Below are 19917 nucleotides of genomic sequence, written 5' to 3' on the forward strand. Positions count from 1 at the left end.
CCATGTGTCTTACATTAAATTACTTGAAACTCCCTGGCAGATTAAAACTGTGAGCCGGACCGAGGCTCGAACTCGGGACCTTTGCCTTTCGCGGGCAAGTGTTCTACCAACTGAGCTACCCAAGCACGACTGACGCTCCGTCCTCACATCTTTACTTCTGCCAGTAACTCGTCTCCTACCTTCCAAACCTTACAGAAGCTCTTCTGCGAACCTTGCAGAACTAGCACTCCTGAAAGAAAGGATATTGCGGAGACATGGCTTAGCCACAGCCTGGGGGGATGTTTCCAGAATGAAGCACTTGCCAGCGAAAGTCAAAGGCCCCGAGTTCGAATCTCAGCTTGGCACACAGTTTTAACACTCCACTGCAGAGTGAAATCTCATTCTGGAAACATCCCCCGGGCTGTGGCTAAGCCATGTCTCCGCAATATCCTTTCTTTCAGGAGTGCTAGTTCTGCAAGGTTCGCAGGAGAGCTTCTGTAAGGTTTGGAAGGTAGGAGACGAGGTACTGGCAGAAGTAAAGATGTGAGGACGGGGCGTGAGTCGTGCTTGGGTAGCTCAGTTGGTAGAGCACTTGCCCGCGAAAGGTAAAGGTCCCGAGTTCGAGCCTCGGTCCGGGACACAGTTGCAGAGCGAAAATCTCATTCATTAAATTAGTTGTTTCACCGTCATCTGCGTCGCTTAAGAGGTTTTTAAACCTTAATAAGAATCACACAGTTTATTCAGTACTGTCTCTTTCTCTGATATTAGACTCGCAATTCTTCTTTGGAAATTCTCATTTACTCAGGGAATACTCCTGCCAGTTCGCAAGAGCGGATCTCATCTGCGGCCGTGTATGTGAGAACCATGTGGTGCCAGAAGACGAGCTTCCGAAGTCTGCGGGCACTGGAGTGCTGTATAGGGGTGGTCTTTCTCGGCCTCTTTGCGACCCCGATTCGCGAGGGCGGCTTTCGCGGAATCCCGCCGGGCGTAAAAAAAACCCTCCGCGGCTCGACTGTCGGCCGCGAGAGGGCCGCGGAGCAGCGAGATGCGCGTGGGTGGCGGTGGGCGGCGGGGGGCGTGTCCGGCGGCGCGGCGCGCATGAGTCGTGGGGCGTGGGGCGGCACGCTACAAAAGGCGCCGCGGCGCCACCGCCGCACGACTCGGCCGCCGGCAGCCCGCCCCTCAGCACTCCAGCTCCAGCTCCAGCTACACTCCAGCTCCAACTGCAGGCACCATGCGGACCTCCCTGGCGCTCATGCTGGCCCTCGCCGCCATCCTCACCACTCACCTGGCAGCCGCCGGGCCCTACCTCGATGACCCCGTCCCCGGTGAGTACCCGCTCACGCTTCCTGCCACTTGGCCGACGTCTACATTTTCGCACGCCTGTATTTCTACTTCCATTATTTACTGACTTTACCTGTACTCTTATCATTACTATACCTCGTAGTTAATGCTACTTAGTAACAAAAATCGCCTACCACTACAGGGAGATGATTATACTAGTTCATGAAATGCATGACACACAACAGTGTACTTTACTATCACTACCAATTTCGGTTAATAACCATAATAACAGTATAAAAGTCCATATGTTATTTACATATCATGTCATTTCATATCAGTTGGCAATATTATCCACACAGCCTCGCCTGACCTGCCGAACATCAAAAGAACTAAAAGGTATTTTCATAATCAAGAGGGGTTGTGTCAATGAGAACGCTCAGTTGCCATAAGTATAAACGAAACCGGTAGTAATACTGAAGGATATGTAGAAAGATGCGTATCATGCATTGCATGAGATACTTAACAGCTGACGGCAGTCGCCTTACAAAATGTTTAAGATTAATATTACAGCACTCCCATAGCATCTAAGATGTCATTATTCCCGTACTCCATAGGCGGCTGGTGTGGAAGAAACCGTTACATCTGGTACATGTGTACCCTCAGCTAAAAATTTTACAGAGCTTTACAGGATATACATGTAGTTACTGTACAGGGTGAACCATAACTTCACTGATAAAATTTCAGATGCTGTCCGTAGACGGTTTCAGTGTATTTTGGTAACTCGTTAGGGAGTAATCGCACTTACTCCCGTTTCTTGACTGCACTGAAATGCAAATATATACTAAACCCTATGTGTGTTGCTGGGAAACAAATGATTTTCTTTGAAGTCTGGTCCACAGTCGACACGAAGCTGTTGCAATTTGCATGAAAATGCTATGAGACGAAGCGAGTATTTGGACGCACTTTAGTAATCAGATGCCTTGTCCACACTTTTTATCATTTCCAAAATCGCCGTACAAGTTTCGACATTCCGCCACTTTCAAAGGCTATAAAACGCAACTAAAAACTAGTATCAAAAGGTATGAAAATATATTACATTTCATCAATGATCAGAGGCATAGTCTCTAATCAGTATTGCAATGTAAGATAGTCGCGTAGCTTATTATACCAGTTCTGTCTTGTGTTTTATAACATTTGGAAATGACGAAATTTCGAAAAGCATAAGGCGACTTTGGAAATAATACAAAGTGTGCTCAAGACTTCTATACGTTATTAAACTGCAACACTTCTTAATGACTTTGTACCGTCTTCGACTACAGAATTTCAGTTCATTGTTACACTATTGCACAAATACGAAATATTTTATATCAGCATTCGCATTAAACCCACACCAAAAGGAATAAAATCTTATGAATTTAACAGTCTACAGCAGCATAATATCAACGAGGGCCAATGAAGTCACGAAACGTGAAACTACAACAACTGCTACATGAATATAATGTGGATAGCTATAGCTATTCTACATACAACAATATCCTAGGGTATACAGGTATTACCGGACGGAGATGTCCCGTAAGAAATCAAACTGACTCACAACATGCATAGCAGCAATAGCATACCAAATTGCGAGTTTCTTTTTTCCCGTTGTTTCAGCCTCTTTCTTTCTTGCCATAAATGCACTTGTCCGCAGGTAAAGTTGGGTTTATGTAGATATTGAGATCAGTTTTTCACTGTTGCTGTATCATTTCCTTAGCGTTTACGTATTTTGCGATTCAGTTCTTTTTGCTTTCGAAATCAGTGTCTGTTAGTATATCACTATTTTGACCAGCTTTTGTTATAAATGCTCTGAAGAGAATTTCTTTCACAGGCAAAAACTGTCCATCAAATGGACTGCTTCTTGCCGCCTGCTAATATTGTGTGTAGTTAATCTGCGGTGTCACTGAACCACCGCTGTAGCACGTAGTTCCGTTAGAGTTCTTATGAGTAACACTTAACAACATTTATTAGGTATTTTAAGGTCATAACCAAGAGTTAGCCGTCGGAAATACTGTTCCTGTAATCCACGACAAACGCCTCGCATGTTTTTTTTCCCCCTTTCAGCAACCCATTGATGCTATCGATTGATCACAAAGATGAGTTTTCTTGGATAGCAGTAGAGACAAAAAAATTTCAGCATAGCTTTCTACGAACGATGTCTCCTCAATTTTGTAAATTTTTTTACAATACCATTCGTCGGTTCAGAGACTATTGTAGTTCCATCATCGTATTTTTCAAATTTACTTATGCTTCCTTGCTTCTTTGCTGGGATTTCGGCGAAACATTAGTATGACTCTTGTTCCACAGATGGAGTTTGGCATCAAAGCATCTCACGCCCTCTGTGTAAGGAAAGCTCTTATATAAATACGAACGTTTATTTCAGGTGAATTTCATCATGACGTGAGCACTGTAATATGGCTAGAAAGAAATGCTGTTTGAATCCTATGTAAAAACCTATATCACGCATATGCAGTGAATCGAATACTACAAGTGGCACTCGCCTATGTGTTTTAAGTGCATGTAACTAGAAGTGTGATTGTTTCTTTCATGAATAAAACGTTCTCGGTTTTCAAGCCGCGTCAATTCGAATAAAATCCTCGAGATTTCGATGACCATCTCCACCATCGTCGTCAGGAGTTCACTGACTGAATTCCTGACGACGATTACGGAGATGGTCATCGAAATGTCGAGGATTTTATTGGAATTGACGCGGCTTGAAAACCGAGAACGTTTTATTCAAACATATATCTTATTTTTCAGACTGAAAACTTTCGTAGCATTTTTTGTTTGTTTGAGTCAGCAATCTTCTGACTGGACTGGTTTGATGTGTCCCGCCAAGAATTCCGCTCTCAATTATTTGCTGGATGTATTCGAATATCTGTTCAAATGGTTCAAATGGCTCTAAGCACTATGGGACTTAACATCTAAGGTCACCTGTTCCCTAGACTTACAACTACTTAAACCTAACTAACCTAAGGACATCACACACATCCATGCCTGAGGCAGGATCCGAACCTGCTACCGTAGCAGAAGCGCGGTTCCGGACTGAAGCGCTTAGAACTCCTCGGCCTCCAATATCTGTCTTCCTCTACAGTTTTACCCTCTGCAGCTAACTCTAGTACCATGGAGGTTATTTCCTGATGTCTTAACAGATGTCCCACCATCCTGTCCTTTCTATTTGTTAGCGTTTTCCATGTATTCCTTTCTTCTCCGAATCTGCGGAGACCTCTTCATTCCTTATCTTATCAGTCCACCTGATAACAAACATTCTTCTTTAACGGTATTTACCAAATACTTCGATTCTCTTCTATCGCGGTATTCCCACAGTCCATGTTTCACTACCGTACAATCCTGTGCTGCAATGGTACATTCTCAGAAATTTCTGCCTGAAATGAAGGCCTATGTTTGATGCTAGTAGACTTCTTGGGCCAGGAATGATCTTTTTCCATTGGTAGTCTGGCTTTTATGCCCTCCCTGCTACAATCATCATGGGCTATTTTGCCGTCTAGGTAGCAGAATTCGTTAACTTCATCTAATTCACGATCACCAATCCTTATGTTAAGTTTCTCGCTGTTCTCATTTCTGCTACTTCTCATTACTTTCATCTTTCTTCGATTGACTGTCAATCCGTATGCTGTGCTCATTAGACTGTTCATTACAGTCAGCAAATTCTGTAATTCTTCCTGACTCTCACTGAGTTTAACAATTTCATCAGCGAATCTTATCACTGATAATCGTTCATCTTGAATTCTGATTCCACTCTTGAACCTTTCTTTTATTCCTGTCAACAATATAGGCGAAAAGCTGCATTCCTGACTTACACCTTTTTTTTAATACGAGCACTTCGTTCTTGGTCTTTCACTCTCATTATTTCCTCTTGGTTGTTGCACATATTGAATACTACCCGACATTTCCTATAGCTTATCCCTATTTTTCTCAGAATTTCGAACGTATTACATCATTTGACATTGTCGACAGATATTTCCAGGTCGACAGATCCTATGAACGTGTCTTGATGTTTCTTTAGTCTTGCTTCCATTAGCAATCGCGATGTCAGAACTACTTTTCTGATGTCTTTATCTCTCCAAAAGCTAAACTGACCGTCATCTAACACATCTTCAATTTTCTTTCCCCTTGTTCTGTATATTATTCTTGCCAGCAACTTGAATGCATAGATGTTAAACTGACTGCGAGATAATTCTAGCACTTGTCTGCTCTTGCAGTCTTCGGAATAATGTGGCTGATGTTTGTTACGAAAATCAGACAGTGTATCACCGACTCATTCCGTCTATACACCAACGTGAATAGTCGCTTTGTTGCCATCTCCTCCCAGTACGTTAAGAACTTCTGATGCAATATCATCGATCCGTACTGCCTTATTCGATCTCAAATCTTCCAAAGCTTTCTAAAGTCTGAGTCCAATACTAGAGCCCCTATTTCTTCTATTTCTACTCCTGTTTCTTCTTTTATATCGTCATAAAGTCTTCGCTTCCATAAAGACCTTCAATTTACTCTTTCCATCTATCCGCTCTCTCCGCTGCATTTAACAGTGGAATTCCCATTGTAATCTTAATGTTACCACCGTTGCTTTTAATTTCAAGGAAGGTTGTTCAGATTTTTCAATATGCTGAACTAGTCCTTCGGACGATCTTTTCTTTTTCGATTTCTTCACACTTTTCATGCATTTATTTCGCCTTAGGTTCTATGTACTTCCTATTGATTTCAGGAACCTGTATTTCCTGTATGCTTGAATTTACCTTAAAATTTTTGTACTTTCCTCTTTCTTCGATCAGCTGAAGTATTTTTTTGTTACCTATGATTTCTTGGCAGTTGTCTTCCTTGTACCTAAGGTTTTATTTCCAACTTCAGTGACTGCGCCTTTTAGAGATGGCTATTCCTCTCCTGCTAAGCTACTCCTGATCGCAGTACCTACAGCCTCAGAGAACTTCAGGAGTATCTTTTCATTCCTTAGCACTTTCTTATCCCAGTTCTTTGCGCATTGGTTCTTTCTAATTAGTCTCTTAAGCTTCAACTTACTTTTCATCACTACTAAATTGTGGTATGTGTCTACATCAGCTCCAGGGTTCGATTTGCAATCCAGTATCTGATTTCGGGATCTCTCCCTGACCACAATGTAATATAATTGAAATCTTCCTAGATCTTCCGACCTTTTCCAAGTATACTCCTACTCCTGTGGTTCTTGAATATAGTATTCGATATTACTAGCGGAAATTTATTGAAGAACTCTTTCTCGTCTCTCATTCCTAGTGCCAAGCCCCTATTCTTTTGTATTTCTTTCTTCTGCTCCCTTTCTTCCCTTACAACCGCAGTTTAGTTCCTCATGGCTATTATATTTTCGTCTCCCTTTGTGTTCTGTATTACCCATTCAGTATCCTCACACATCTCCTCATCTTCGGCTTGTGACGACGGCATGTATTGGGTGTTGGTTTGCTGCCGATTCTTATGAGAACAACCCGTATCACTGAACTGTTCTCAGTAGCCCACTCTCTGCCCTACCTTTTTATTCATAATGAATCCTATTCCCTTCATATCATTTTCTGCTGTTGTTGAAGTTACCCTGTACTCATCTGCCCAGAAATCTCTGTCTGCTATCCATTTCACTTCACTGACCCCCACTATATCTAGATTGAGTATTATCATTTCCCTTTCCAGATTTTCAAGTGTGTTTAAACTTCTGACATTTCATGTCCCCTATTGTTAGAACGTTATCCATTCATTAACATGACGCTTTTTCAATTACAGGCTACATGTCCTGTGGACACACATTATGTGTCTTTAATGCAGTGGTTTCAATGGAAATGCCTTCTGCATCCTCACGGCTTAGATCATTGCAGTTTGGCACCGCAAGGGCAAGAGAGTGTACTGGACCTATGTACCTATGTTGGCTCCTCCGCCCTCTTCGAGAAGGTCGTTAGCGGGATGAGGCTGGCTTCTTATACCGGAAATCTTAGGCCACCATAACTAAGGATTTTTGTTCAAAATTTAAGCCATTTATGACACGCGAAACTGAAATTTTTTGCAGGAATTTACCTATCATACAACTTTAAGTGTACTCGTACACCGTTATTGACACTGATGATGTCTTCTTCAGACATTTAGACACAAGCGCTGAGATTTGTTTTCCCGGAATTGACTGGAATGCAAAGCCTTTGATTCGTGAACGTCAGAAACAGTACGCCACTCGTAATCAACAATCGTAGTAATACACGGAAAGTCATTGAGTAAAACAGAAGTAATATCCAGCGTTCCTCAGGTAAGTGTTATAGGCCCTCTATTGTTCCTGATCTATATTACCGACATAGGAGACAATCTGTGTAGCTCTCTTAGACTGTTTGCGGATGATGCTGGCATTTACCGTCTTTAAATTCATCACATGACCAAAAATAATTGCAAAATGATTTAGATAATATATCGGTATGGTGCGAAAGGTGGCAATTGACCCCAAATAGAGAAAAGTGTGAAGTTGTTCACATGAGTACTAAAAGAAATCCGCTAACATTCGATTACGCGTAAGTCACACGAAGGCTGTAAATTCAACTATATACTTAGGGATTACAATTACAAATACCTTAAATTGGAACTATCACATAGCTAATGTTATGGGTAGAGCAAACCAAAGATTGCGATTCGTTGGCAGGACACTTAGAAGGTGCAACAGGTCTACTAAAGAGACCTACGCTTGTCCGCCCTATTCTGGAATACTGCCGTGCGGTGTGGGATCCGCATCAGATGGGACTGACGGATGACATCGAAAAAGCACAAAGAAGGGCCGCTCGTTTTGTATTCTCGCGGAATAGGGGAGATAGTTCCACTGACATGATACGTGAATTGGAGTGGCAATCATTAAAAGAAAGGAGTTTTTCGTTTGCGACGGGATCTTCTCATGAAATTTCAATCACCAGTTATTCCTCCGATTGCGAAAACATTCTGTTGACACTCACATCATAGGGAGTAATGATCATTTCGATAAAATAAGAGAAATAAGGGCTCACACAGAAAAATTTAAGTGCTCGTTTTTCCTGTGCACCGTTCGAGAGTGGAATGGTAGAGAGACAACTTGAAGGTGGTTCTTTGAACCCTCTGCCAGGCAATTTATTGTGAATAGCTGAGTAATCACGTAGATGTAGATGTATATGTAAACGGGGTTCGCTTTTCCGTACACAGAGCATCCTAAACTTCGAACACCAGTTACTAGCAAGGATGTCCAGGCCACTATACTTATTCTGCGAAATACTTTGTAACTATTCTAATGTGCGAAAAAGTTTCTCAGATTTCGCCAAGATTGACGTCTTCATCATTTCACATTAAAATTTATCGTTGAAATGTTGCTTCTTGTACACCGTGAAATATTAGACTACTGCAGAATAGAGTTAGAAAGCTTATGCGTAAAAGTCGGGAGAAGTATTCGTTTTTAACATTCATTTCACATTTAATGCAAAACTTCTCTTTCAGGCTGAGGATTACACAAATGAACTCAAGTTCACGTTGCTATACTTCATACATTATCGGGTTTAGCTTTTAACGCAAAAAAATTACAGCTAGCCGGTGTGAATCGTGTTTAAATCACGACGCGTTTCGAGAACGTAATATCATCTTAAATGTGACTCTGATTCCACAGTTCGTGTACTTAGAGAAACAGCATTTTTGCAAAGTCAGTAGTAATGAGACCTCAGTTAACTGTTGAGAGACATTTCAGCGTTATAGGAATTCACAACCATTAGGCATAACTGTTATAATGTAATGGACGCTAGCGAAAATGTGTCAGGTGTCAAATAGCAATATAAACTGCATCGAGAACTGCTTTTCTGTTACAAAAAGAGAACATGTGACTTACAGTTGGAGATATCTGACTAACTCTAGAGGGTGACGTTAAATTGTATACCCCATTTATAGAGAAGGAAAATCAGTTACCACATTGCACTTTCTTGTGTGGTAAATACCTGTTACCATTCTTATTGCTTCCGTGATAATATTTTCCTTATTTTTAGCTTATTTTATTATCAATAGTGGGAACACTGCAGCGAAAAATAAAAGTACATTAACGTTCACGTGTAACTGTAGCATTCTACATGCGGTGATTAAAGCAACATTGAACATCTGATGAACTCAGTCGACTAGATATTTCTGGAAAGCGCTTCGTGCTGATTTCGAGTCTCGCCAAGGCAGTGCTAGTCGGACAGAATAAGCCTTCCGTTCGTATGTATTATTCTGTGACAGTCACGCACTGTAATCTAAATGCGGTCAAATGGACCTCTGTTCGAGTTACGTACTTCTCGTGCTCAATACGTCCTGATGATATTTACTGGGTTTGTAAGGAACAATTTTACGTTGCTCCTGGTATTGCTGCAACCTTATCGTACGAATCGCAAATCCCGTTATCGTTTGCCTCTGTGGTCTATTTCGCCTCGAGATTTACAGCAGTCAGTACAATAATGTTGACTTGTCCCGTGAGGTGGTTCTGTATACGAGGTGTCTTGTTTTGCACTCCACTCCTGCGCCCAGACACACACACACACACACACACACACACACACACACACACACAAAAGGGAAAAGCCACTTCGCACACAACAATTCGCACAATTTCCGTATCCTGGATTGATGATAAGCAAACTTGAATGGACAGAGTTGTACAGGTTGAGTCCTCAGACAAAGCTGATAGTCGAGACAGTGAGATGGAGAGAAAGTGTTTTAGTGGATAGTGACTAGCAAGCCTAAAAGCTTTGTTTCTGGAAGATATTTCAAACCATGACGACGAAAGAATAAATCATCTTATCGTCCAAAGCACTGTTTATCTTAGTGAGTACTGCGGAAATACACCCATTTCTTATTCTTTCCTTTTCCTGCCTCTTTCAAGGAGTAAGCGATTAATTCGGTCCAGTCACGGGGGTTTTGCTGCACTTTTTACGAATATTATTTTCTGAGAAGCTTTACCTACGTGCCTTCGTACGTGCTAGTATTCCGTTTTAACAATTATTACACAAATTACACAACGAACAGATGTCCGTGGGAAATGATTTTATTTCTCGACATGTATTTAATTTCCGACGTTAGCCACTACAACTCAGAAACAAAGCTACTGTCATAACTTTTTTCATATTACTCCGAGTCACTTAAGAAAAATTACAGTAAAGAGATTGAAGCTACGTGTTGGTCTGGGACCTGAAACCGCAAACGAAAAACGTCCTGGTTCGATTCTCGGTTTGGGTAATAGTTTCTATCTGTCATAAAGTTTCGATGTTACAGACGTTGTAAGTCAGAGGTCACACATTTTGACTTTTTTTACAATCCTAGCCGATGGGTGCGTTATCACCTACTGGGTGCATGCATCTCCTCAGGCAAATGTGAAAAATATCGAGAGCATGAGTAGGGTATTCTCCAGGAGTGTCATTCCAGCATGGAGTGCTGGTACAGTCTGAGGAATACGAAATAAAGGGTGTAGGTAGTGACAGAATTGTAGGTTGAGGCTGCCAAGTCCTTTGCCGTCCCTGACGTCATCGGCAATGCTTACAGTTTTATATATTCGACACACCTACTTGAGAAGCAAGTGTGACGACTGCGGACGGTACTTTGTACCGAAACCGGTGGCCAGTAAGCAAAAATAAAAACATGTACTTTTCTTTATGATTTTAATCTAGTGTCCTCCAACATTAATTTCTTTTTCAAATTTTTCCATGATTTCCTTTCAACATGTACGCATTGAATAATATAGTGGATAGGCTACAACAATTATCTACTCCATTGTCAATTACTGCTTCCCATTCTTATCCTTTGACTCTTATAAATGCAGTCTGTGATTTGTACGAACTGTAGCCAACGTTTCGCTACTGTTTGTGTAACTTACGTTTACAGTGACCTCTTCCCTGTCTAGTCTGGCCAGCCAGGACATCAGGTAGTTCTACGTAATAAAATGTTAGCACAGTTGTCACAAAGAATAGCCGAATGGAGGGATCATTTCTTTTCCTGTTCTCCTCACAAATAGAGCGAGGGAAAGGAGACTGCCTATATGCACCCGTACGAGCCCTAATCTCTCCAGTCTTATCTTCGTGGTCCTTACGCAAAATGTAGTTGGCAGCAGTAGAATCGTTCTGCAGTCGGCCTCAAACGTCGGTTCTCTAAATTTTCTCAACCTTCTCCTAGAAGAGAACGTCACATTCAAACCAGTGACTCCCATTTGAGTTCCCGAAGTATCAGCGTAATACTTGGATGTTGCCCGAACCTACCGGCAACAAATCTAGCAACTAGCCTCTGAATTACTTCGATGTCTTCCTATAATACGATCTGGTGGGGATCCCAAATACTCGAGCAATACTCAACAACGGATCGCACTAGTGTCCTATCTGCTGTCTCCTTTACAGATGAACCACACTTCCCTAAAAATCTCTTCGAACATTCGCCTTTCCTACAACGCTCCTTCACATGATCATTCCATTTTATATTGCTTTTTAACGCTACGCTTAGATAATAATCGACGTGACTTTGTCAAGAAGCACATTGCTAATGGAGAATTCGAGCATTATGGATTTATTTTTCCAACTCATTTGCACTAACTTACATTTTTATACATTTAGAGCTAACTGAGAATAATCACACCAACTAGAATTTTTGTCTAAGTCAGCCTGTATCGTCCTACAATCATTCTACGCCGACACCTCCGCCTACAACTCACCATCATCAGCAAATAACCGCAGACTGCTTCCTGCCCTGTACATCAGATCATTTATCTGTTTAGAAAATAAGAGCGGTCCAATCACACTTCCCTGGTGCAGACCTGACGATACCATTGTCTCTCACGAACACTCGCCTTCGAGGACAACGCACAGTCTTCTATTGCTTAAGAAGCCTGCGAGTCACTCACATATCTGGGAACCTATTTCATATGCTTGTACCTTCTTTAACAATCGGCAGTGTAGCATCATGTTAAATGCCTTTCGGAAATTTGGGAATATGGAATCCGCCCGTTGTCCTTTATTCATAGTCTGCAGGATATCACGGGAGAAAAGAGCAAGCTGAGTTTCGCACGAGGGATGCTTTCTAAAACCGTGCTGATTCGTGGACATAAGCTTTTCACTGCCAAGGAAATTATTATATTCTAACAGAGAATATGTTCATTGGTTCAACAGCAAACCGGTGTTAAGGATATTGATTTGTACTTTTGATGGTCCGTTCTTTTACGCTTCTTATATACGGGATTTACCTGCGCTTTTTTTCTAGTCGCTTGGGACTTCGCGCTGGGCGAGAGTTCGCTATAAATGCAAGCTAAGTACGAGCCAAATGCTGTAGAGTACTCTCTGTAAAACCGAACTGGGATTTCTTCGGGACCTGGAGAATTATTTGTTTCCAACTCTTTCAGCTGTTTCTCTACACTAAGGATGCTTATTATTATGTCCTTCATACGTGAGTCTGCGCGATGATCAAACGATAGTATGGTTCTACGATTCTCCTGCGAGAATGATTTCTTAAACTTCGGATTTACTATTGCAGCCTTCTACTGCCACACCAGTTTTATCAACTAGTGACTGGATAGAAGCCTTAGACACTTAGCGATTTTAAATAGAACCAGAATGTTCTCAAGTTCGCGGTAAGATCTTTTGCTAAGGTATGACGGCAGTAGGTGTTTTAAGTTTCGCGCATCGATCGTTTTTCAGATGCACAAATTTCTGTTAACTTTTGCCTGTAATAATCAGCTTAGTAACTTATTTTTCATGTTTACGAAATCCTCACACCAACTACTTACGCTTATCAAAAGGAATGATACTCAGTGGTCAGTCGATAACTTAATTAATAATGAACATCAGCGGTAGTACCGATACTCATGCAATAAATTAAAGTGTTGGTTTAGCCGTTGATTTAGAATTAATATTGCATATATTATTTCCTTAGAGTGGTATGGCGATGGCTCCATTGAAAAGGACACTCCGAAATTCATTTCCCATATTTGGTCTTATCCGAGCTTGTGCTCAATAGATAGGCCTAATTGCCTCACTTTTACTGTGCCTTCAGGCCTTGCACTCTTTCCTGACTTCAATGAGTGATATTTAATATTAATGATCATTTCAAAACTGGTTCAGATGAAGGAGCAAGTGGGTTGCAATAGCACGGACCGAAATTTGTGTACGAATGAATATATTCTGATGTTGCTGGAGGCAGTATGTTGGCGACAGCTGAAGTGATTTGAGAAAAGAAACGAGGAAGCAAAGATAGAATGGCGTTTTTTTCCGAAATGTTAATCCCCGAATCTAGAGAAGCTCATGGACATTGATATATCAATGTAACAAGCAACCTACAGATCCTGCGCTTGCTCCTGGCAGACATGTTGCAGATATGATTTCAGTGCACTGAATTCGAGGTCGACGGTACTATCCTCCAAAATAAAAATATATACCGTAAGCCGTTAATCAGTGTTCTCCAGCTCAGAACGACACCGTTTCGAAGAATTGTTTTTTTGTATTACGACTTTAGGTAATTTTATCGTAAAACAAACTCTGCTGAATTAAACTTACGTTTTACTGACCTGATTGAACTCCGTGACTACATACAATACATGGTGTCAAGGAAACATACCAGTCGGTTTTGTTTTATGATTTAGTAAACTGAAAGTATATCACGTGGGTGTACAACTTGTTTTCCTGATACTTTTGTAAGCTCCAAATGACTGCTCAAACGTCTTTCTTTGAAACACATGTATGCCAGGTAAGTGTCATGTTGATGTTTTCTCCTTAGATCAAAACACATATTTTTCACACTTTTTTAGATTATCAAACTAAAAACAGTGACACTGTAATATAATATACTGCATACCAGCTTTAGAGTGTAATCAACGACGCTAGCGCAGAAATTAAGTCAAGAAAGCAAAATTTCACTATAAAAAGATTAGCGCGTAAGGACTCGAAGACAGTTGCAGCTCTGAATAAATAAATAGTAAAAGAAATTAGCTGTTAGTCGCATTTGCTGAACCAAATCTAATAATGTACAAAGTATTTCTGGGGATGCTCTGAGAAACAGCCATTGCCTATCTTTTTTTAATCTTTCTAAGATATATTACGCACAATATGTATCGTCACGCATTCAACATTAAAGATCATAAAGAAAATAATGTGCTAGTTAATGAAATGAAAGTGACTTCTCCTCGTCTTCTTGATAAGCTCACCACTGTTACTCATGATGGAGATGCTAGGCCATACAGCAAACATTTGCATTTCAATTTCTAGCTGACGACGTCTAAAGATTTAGTAGGGTGAAGATTTAGAACTCTATTACCCCACCGGGTTGTAAGCCATTAAGTTGACGAATCATGTCTGTAGTTCTTTTGAGTAAGCTTGGCATATTTCTTGCAACGGAGAATTATGGGAGACCACGTTTCACACGTCGGAATTTTAACAGCTGCACAGAGGAGGCAATGCAGAACGATACTCATCCTGAAGAAAGTCTGCAGCATTTTGTTTGAGATAGCTGACACTATGGTAATCTAGTGAACAGTGCAGCCTCAGATTTACATAAATGAATTCGCCTTAGTTTGATAAATTATTTAGTGCAAAACTCATAAAAATTACGGTTACAACAACAGTAGTGATGGATATACACGTTGAAAATAACGGAAACGTTTGAATGCTTGTTCTATACGCTAGTCCATTGATCCACATCATATGGAAAAAGAAAGATAAGTAAATTTGATTTTGAATTCATATGATAACGTTTTATTTAATCTTGTCATTCCAAAATAGAATTTGTGACTCACTCTTCTTCTGTTTCTCGGTCTTGCGCTTCCGCACGTTACGCTTGTCGTGGAGGATCTACCGTTGTTTTCTGAATTTCCATTCATTTGTCTGTGGTAGATCCTGATATTTAACTAAAAAAGCTTACTGTGATGATCACGACGTCCTTTAAATATTTACGAGCTTTGGGGCACCGCGAACACAAAATTTACTTATCCATCTTGCCCCTTCACTGTAGACACACCAGGATAAATTTAGTTCACTGAAATTTGTCTGATAGTACTAGATACACATATGCAATGCTGCTATCCCTTTGTGTTCTGTAATTTATGTCGTGCTGTTAGAGCCTGAGTAGAGGAAGAGACCAAACGTCCGAATACGTAGATATATAGCACGATTTAAGTCATCTGAGTTTCGAACGTTAGGGAAACATTAGGTAGACTAGTCGTTCATAAATGTGTCTCACCAGTTTCGAAGTTGCATAAACAACCCACAACACGTTTTTTTTGCATGGGCGTCGAGTACCCTGCGCACTCGGTCCCCGGAACAGGTTTCAGCAGGCGTTAAAAGCGGTGGGGGGGGGGGGGGGGGGGGGGGAAACAGACACTCACCAAGAGATCATTTCATTACAACACAGAAATGAAACTGAATGAGGGAATGCTTAGAACATTTTTAGAAAAAATCTTCAATATCCAGTGGTGTGTTGGAGTTGGCACGTCAGGTTAGTACTTATATAAATAGTTCCAAAATACTTTTTGCAGTGCGGACGGAATTCTTCGTTATAAATAATGTGAATCACTGGGGATTAGAACATGGATGTGGTAAGCGAGTTAGCACTGGCAGTTATTTACAGTTAAATAGAAATGGTTGATTAATGTTAACAAGCAGGTAACCTTTATCTCTGCTGCATTATCAAGCATTCGACTGATTTATTTGTGATCCTATTTGTCCATTTCGGTGGATCTTCTCCATTTGGTGTTGTTAGTTACATAATCGCTACATGAGTGTTTTAGTTAGAAAAGAGTACACCACTTGAACAGTCAGGAACATTTCAGTTTTGACGCAAGAATCTCTTACGTATTTAGTTTCTTGTCGAGGGAAATCGCCGTAACCTTCAGTTATTAGGGCAACTTTTTTATCTAGGCGGAATCGGTCGCAAAATTAAAACCACAGTGAAAATGTAATGAAGCTTGGCGCAGATGTTTTGCGCAGTGTCTCTAGTACTCCGGTCGATTGCGTCACATCAGACTTTTCCGTTTCGAGCCACAGTGAGCACGTAAAGATGGGTAGAACAACAGTCTCCCGCAGGATGCTGGAATTCGAGTTCTTCAAGTGGAGGTATTCTGCCTGATTTCATGCAGCCCACATAACGTAACTGTTAAGCGTGATAGCAAAGTGCTGCTATGGTACAGGAGCTTTGAAGCAGGGCGTGTGGACGTTCATGATGCAGGCAGTAAGGAGAGGAAGCGAGGGTCAGATGATGATATCGTTCTGCGAGTGGATCGGACGATTCGAGAAAATCGTGTACGAAGCTCAGTTCAGAACAAGCGAAAGAGAATGTTGTCATCGGGCATTGTCTTTCTTCAGGACAATGCTTGGCCGCGCACTACATCTGAAACAAAGATGATCCTGCAGCTTTTTCGATACGGAGTGTTTGAACAACCACCGTACAGCCCGGACTTGTCTCCCTCTGATTTTCATATCTTTGCCCACATGAAACGCTGTCTACGAAAGCAGAAAGAAGAGCTCTCGTGGATAGTGATGCCCATTGTGGCATTGTCATTGCTAACATATTTTTGGTCTGCTAAAGGACTCTGGAAGGTATGAGCTGACCCTATCGAAATTTCTCTCCGTTTTCATCATGTGAGCAAGATGTGATTGGAGCAAGAAAGTACTCGTACTATCCAAATTTTGAAACTTAAATCCGCGCCAACGAGGTTCACCTTTCATTGCTGCTCCACACACCCCTATATCCGAAGGAGTAGCGCATTTCGTGAAGTTCTTTCTGAAACGGTTTCCCCTGAATTTGATGTGCTAGAGACAGGAGAAACTTCAGAGGCAATCGAATGATGTTCTTCGCTGCTGATTAAACGTCCAATATGAGCGATTTATAGTTAGAATTATCACCAAGCATTTTGGTGACCTCCATTATTAATCCCGACGCTAGAAAACTGTAATTAAATTTACTGAAAACATTGAACTATTTTAGAAAATCAGTTAGTATGCTTTCTCTCAATGCTTTTTCCTATTCACTGGTAACTGAGACAATCTTCTTAAGACAGTAGCTAAACTTTCGTTAAGTTGGATAAGCAGTTATATGAGTATATTTCACTTGACCTGTTGCACGATCTAGTCTTTCTCATTTCGCTAAGGTCAGAAGTGACAAAAGTAGGGGAGTATAACAGCTAAGCAGTAGAATTAACATTCATAATATCCACTTGCGATACTTAACATACATCGCAAAATAAAGTTTATTATTTTCACAACGCTTTTCTTTCAAGAATTTTTGCATCACTTCGTAGTTTTTTAAGAGAGTGATGTTTGAGAGAAAGGCCGAATATTTGTATAAAAAATTATCTTCATTGGAGCCATCAGAATGCACATTACGGAGCACAATAACCATAACCGTGGTATTGAGTGAAGACCGGCCTTTGTTACTTCGTTATCGGATTGCGATTTTCAGCGTGTTACAGCTGACGGAAATAGAACTCTCAAGAAGCGGACTATAAAGTCAACAGTTTATGTGGGAAACTCTGGCGCAGAATAAGGTCAGACAATGTTTGAAGGTTCTATAAAAAGGCGGTTAACGTCAACGCTCTCCTTTCAGGGAGATGAATTTTTTATAGAAAAATATTTCGCAATTTTCCCTTTTTATTTTTATGAAAGTGGTGTAATGTAAACGTTAGGAACTGCCCAGACGAAGTCGCGACCCTCCGCACTGAAGAGATATGCAGATACTTGGCTGAAACACAGGCTTCTAACCTGACTGTGGTCTCTGATTATTTTCATCCGGTGGTATGTTTCACCTCAACCTATTTTGTCAACAGATACATGGATAGCATGTGTGTTTTTGTTCGTTAGGGATAAAATAGTAATCAAAGTTAATGAAAGAGTCAGCTATGCCAAACTAAACTTATTGTCTAACGTACATTGATCAGACAGAGCATTATGACCACCTAACTAATAGCCAGTATGTTCACCTCTGGTACGGCGTCTGGACTATGGGGTCCCGGGTTCGATTCCCGGCGTGTTCGGAGATTTGCTCCGCTCGGGGACTGAGTGTTTGTGTCGACCTCATCATTTCATCATCATTCGGGAAACTGGCGAGACTGGACAGTGAAAGGGTTGGAAATTTGGACGCCTTTGAGTGCCCCACAAAACCAAAATCATCATCATAATCATCATCATCTGGCACGGATAATAGAGACGACGCGTAGTGGCATGGAAGCATTGAGGTCTTGGTAGGTAGCTGGAATAAGTTGGGACCACACCTGCACACACAAGTCACCTAATTCCCTTTAATTGCGGGGAGAGCGGCGATGAGCTCTGACGCAACTCCAGTCGCGTCCCAGATGTGATCGTTCGGGTTCAGAACTGCGAGTTGGGGGCCGGCACATCAATTGGAACTCGCCACTCTGTTCCTCGAACCAATCCATCACACTCGTGGCTTTGTGGCATGACACATTATCTTGTTGAAAACAGGCAATGCCGTCGGGAAACATGATCGTCGTGAAGGCGTGTATGTGGTCTGCAACCAGTGTACGATACTCCTTGGCCGTCATGGTGACTTGCACGTACTCCACTGGACCCATGGATGCCCAGGTGAATGTTCCTCCGAGCACAACGGAGCCCCCGCCAGCAGTACAGGTGTCAAGGAGCTGATTTCCTGGAAGACAACGGATTCACGCCTTCCCATCGGGATGACAAAGAAGGTATCGGAATTCATCAGACCGTGCAACGCTCTGCCATTGCTGCAAAGTCCAGTGCCGATGGTCACGTGTCACTGCAGTTGTAGTTGCCGACGCCGTGATGTTAACATTTGATCATGCATGGGCCACCTGCTACAGAGGCCCATCGTTAGGTGTGTTCGGTGCACTGTATGTTGAGACACACTTGGACTCTGCTCAAAATTAAAGTCTACTGTTACTTCCGTCAGAGTTCGCCGTCTGTCCTGTTTCACCAGTCTGTCTAGCATACGATGTTCGACATCTGTAATGTGGGGTGGCCGCCAAACCCAACGACGTCTGGACGTGGTTTCACTTTGGCTTCACCACGTATTGAAGACACTCTCCACAGCACTCCTCGAGCAAGTCGTTCATTATGCGAAATGCTCGTGCCGACCCTCCGAGATATCACAATCTGCCCTCTGTCAAACTCAAGTAGATCGCACGCCTTCCTCTTTCTACATATGGACAGCACGCTCACTGATACTACATGCACAGTGGGAGGGTCTGACTACCTGTCATTCCCCGCCAGGTGAGGCTACTATCGCCTGGACGGGTTTATATCGATAGTAGGTAGGTGGCCATAATGTTCTGGCTGATCAGTATACGTTGAAATAAGCACACTCCTTAAACCAGATTGTGTAGATAGATTTCTGTCTTAGGGTTAAATGAACATCAGTCAAAGAAGTTGGATGATACTGTGATAGATAAAGTGTAAGTTGGTGATTCATTCAGGATCCAAACGTACGAAGATATACTTTTCTATACAGTACTGTTTTATTAGATACATGCTCTTTTGTTGTTGTAAACAACACCAGATTACAGTATAACATTTGTACAAAACTCATAAACAGCAGAATAGATCAATATGTCTGTCTCAGTATGGTGTGTGAACATCACAAACGGCCTACATTAGTCTCGCCACATGAATTCCGTGT

General features: G+C 41.6%; 1 protein-coding gene across 3 annotated transcripts in view; it reads left to right on the top strand.

The window, feature by feature from the left end:
* Window positions 1-1022: 1022 nt before the first annotated feature.
* Window positions 1023-19917, top strand: part of LOC126354006 (U8-agatoxin-Ao1a-like) — a 403061-nt gene continuing 384166 nt past the window's right edge. Inside the window, exon 1 of one of the 3 annotated variants that reach the window (XM_050003318.1) lies at window positions 1023-1307. In XM_050003318.1, the coding sequence (XP_049859275.1) occupies window positions 1214-1307 (94 nt within the window). In that variant the 5' untranslated portion in view covers window positions 1023-1213. The remainder of the gene's footprint in view (window positions 1308-19917) is intronic. The other 2 variants (XM_050003317.1, XM_050003315.1) reach the window with 2 other exon arrangements.

The sequence above is a fragment of the Schistocerca gregaria genome, chromosome 3, assembly GCF_023897955.1.
Source record: "Schistocerca gregaria isolate iqSchGreg1 chromosome 3, iqSchGreg1.2, whole genome shotgun sequence".
NCBI lineage: Eukaryota > Metazoa > Arthropoda > Insecta > Orthoptera > Acrididae > Schistocerca > Schistocerca gregaria.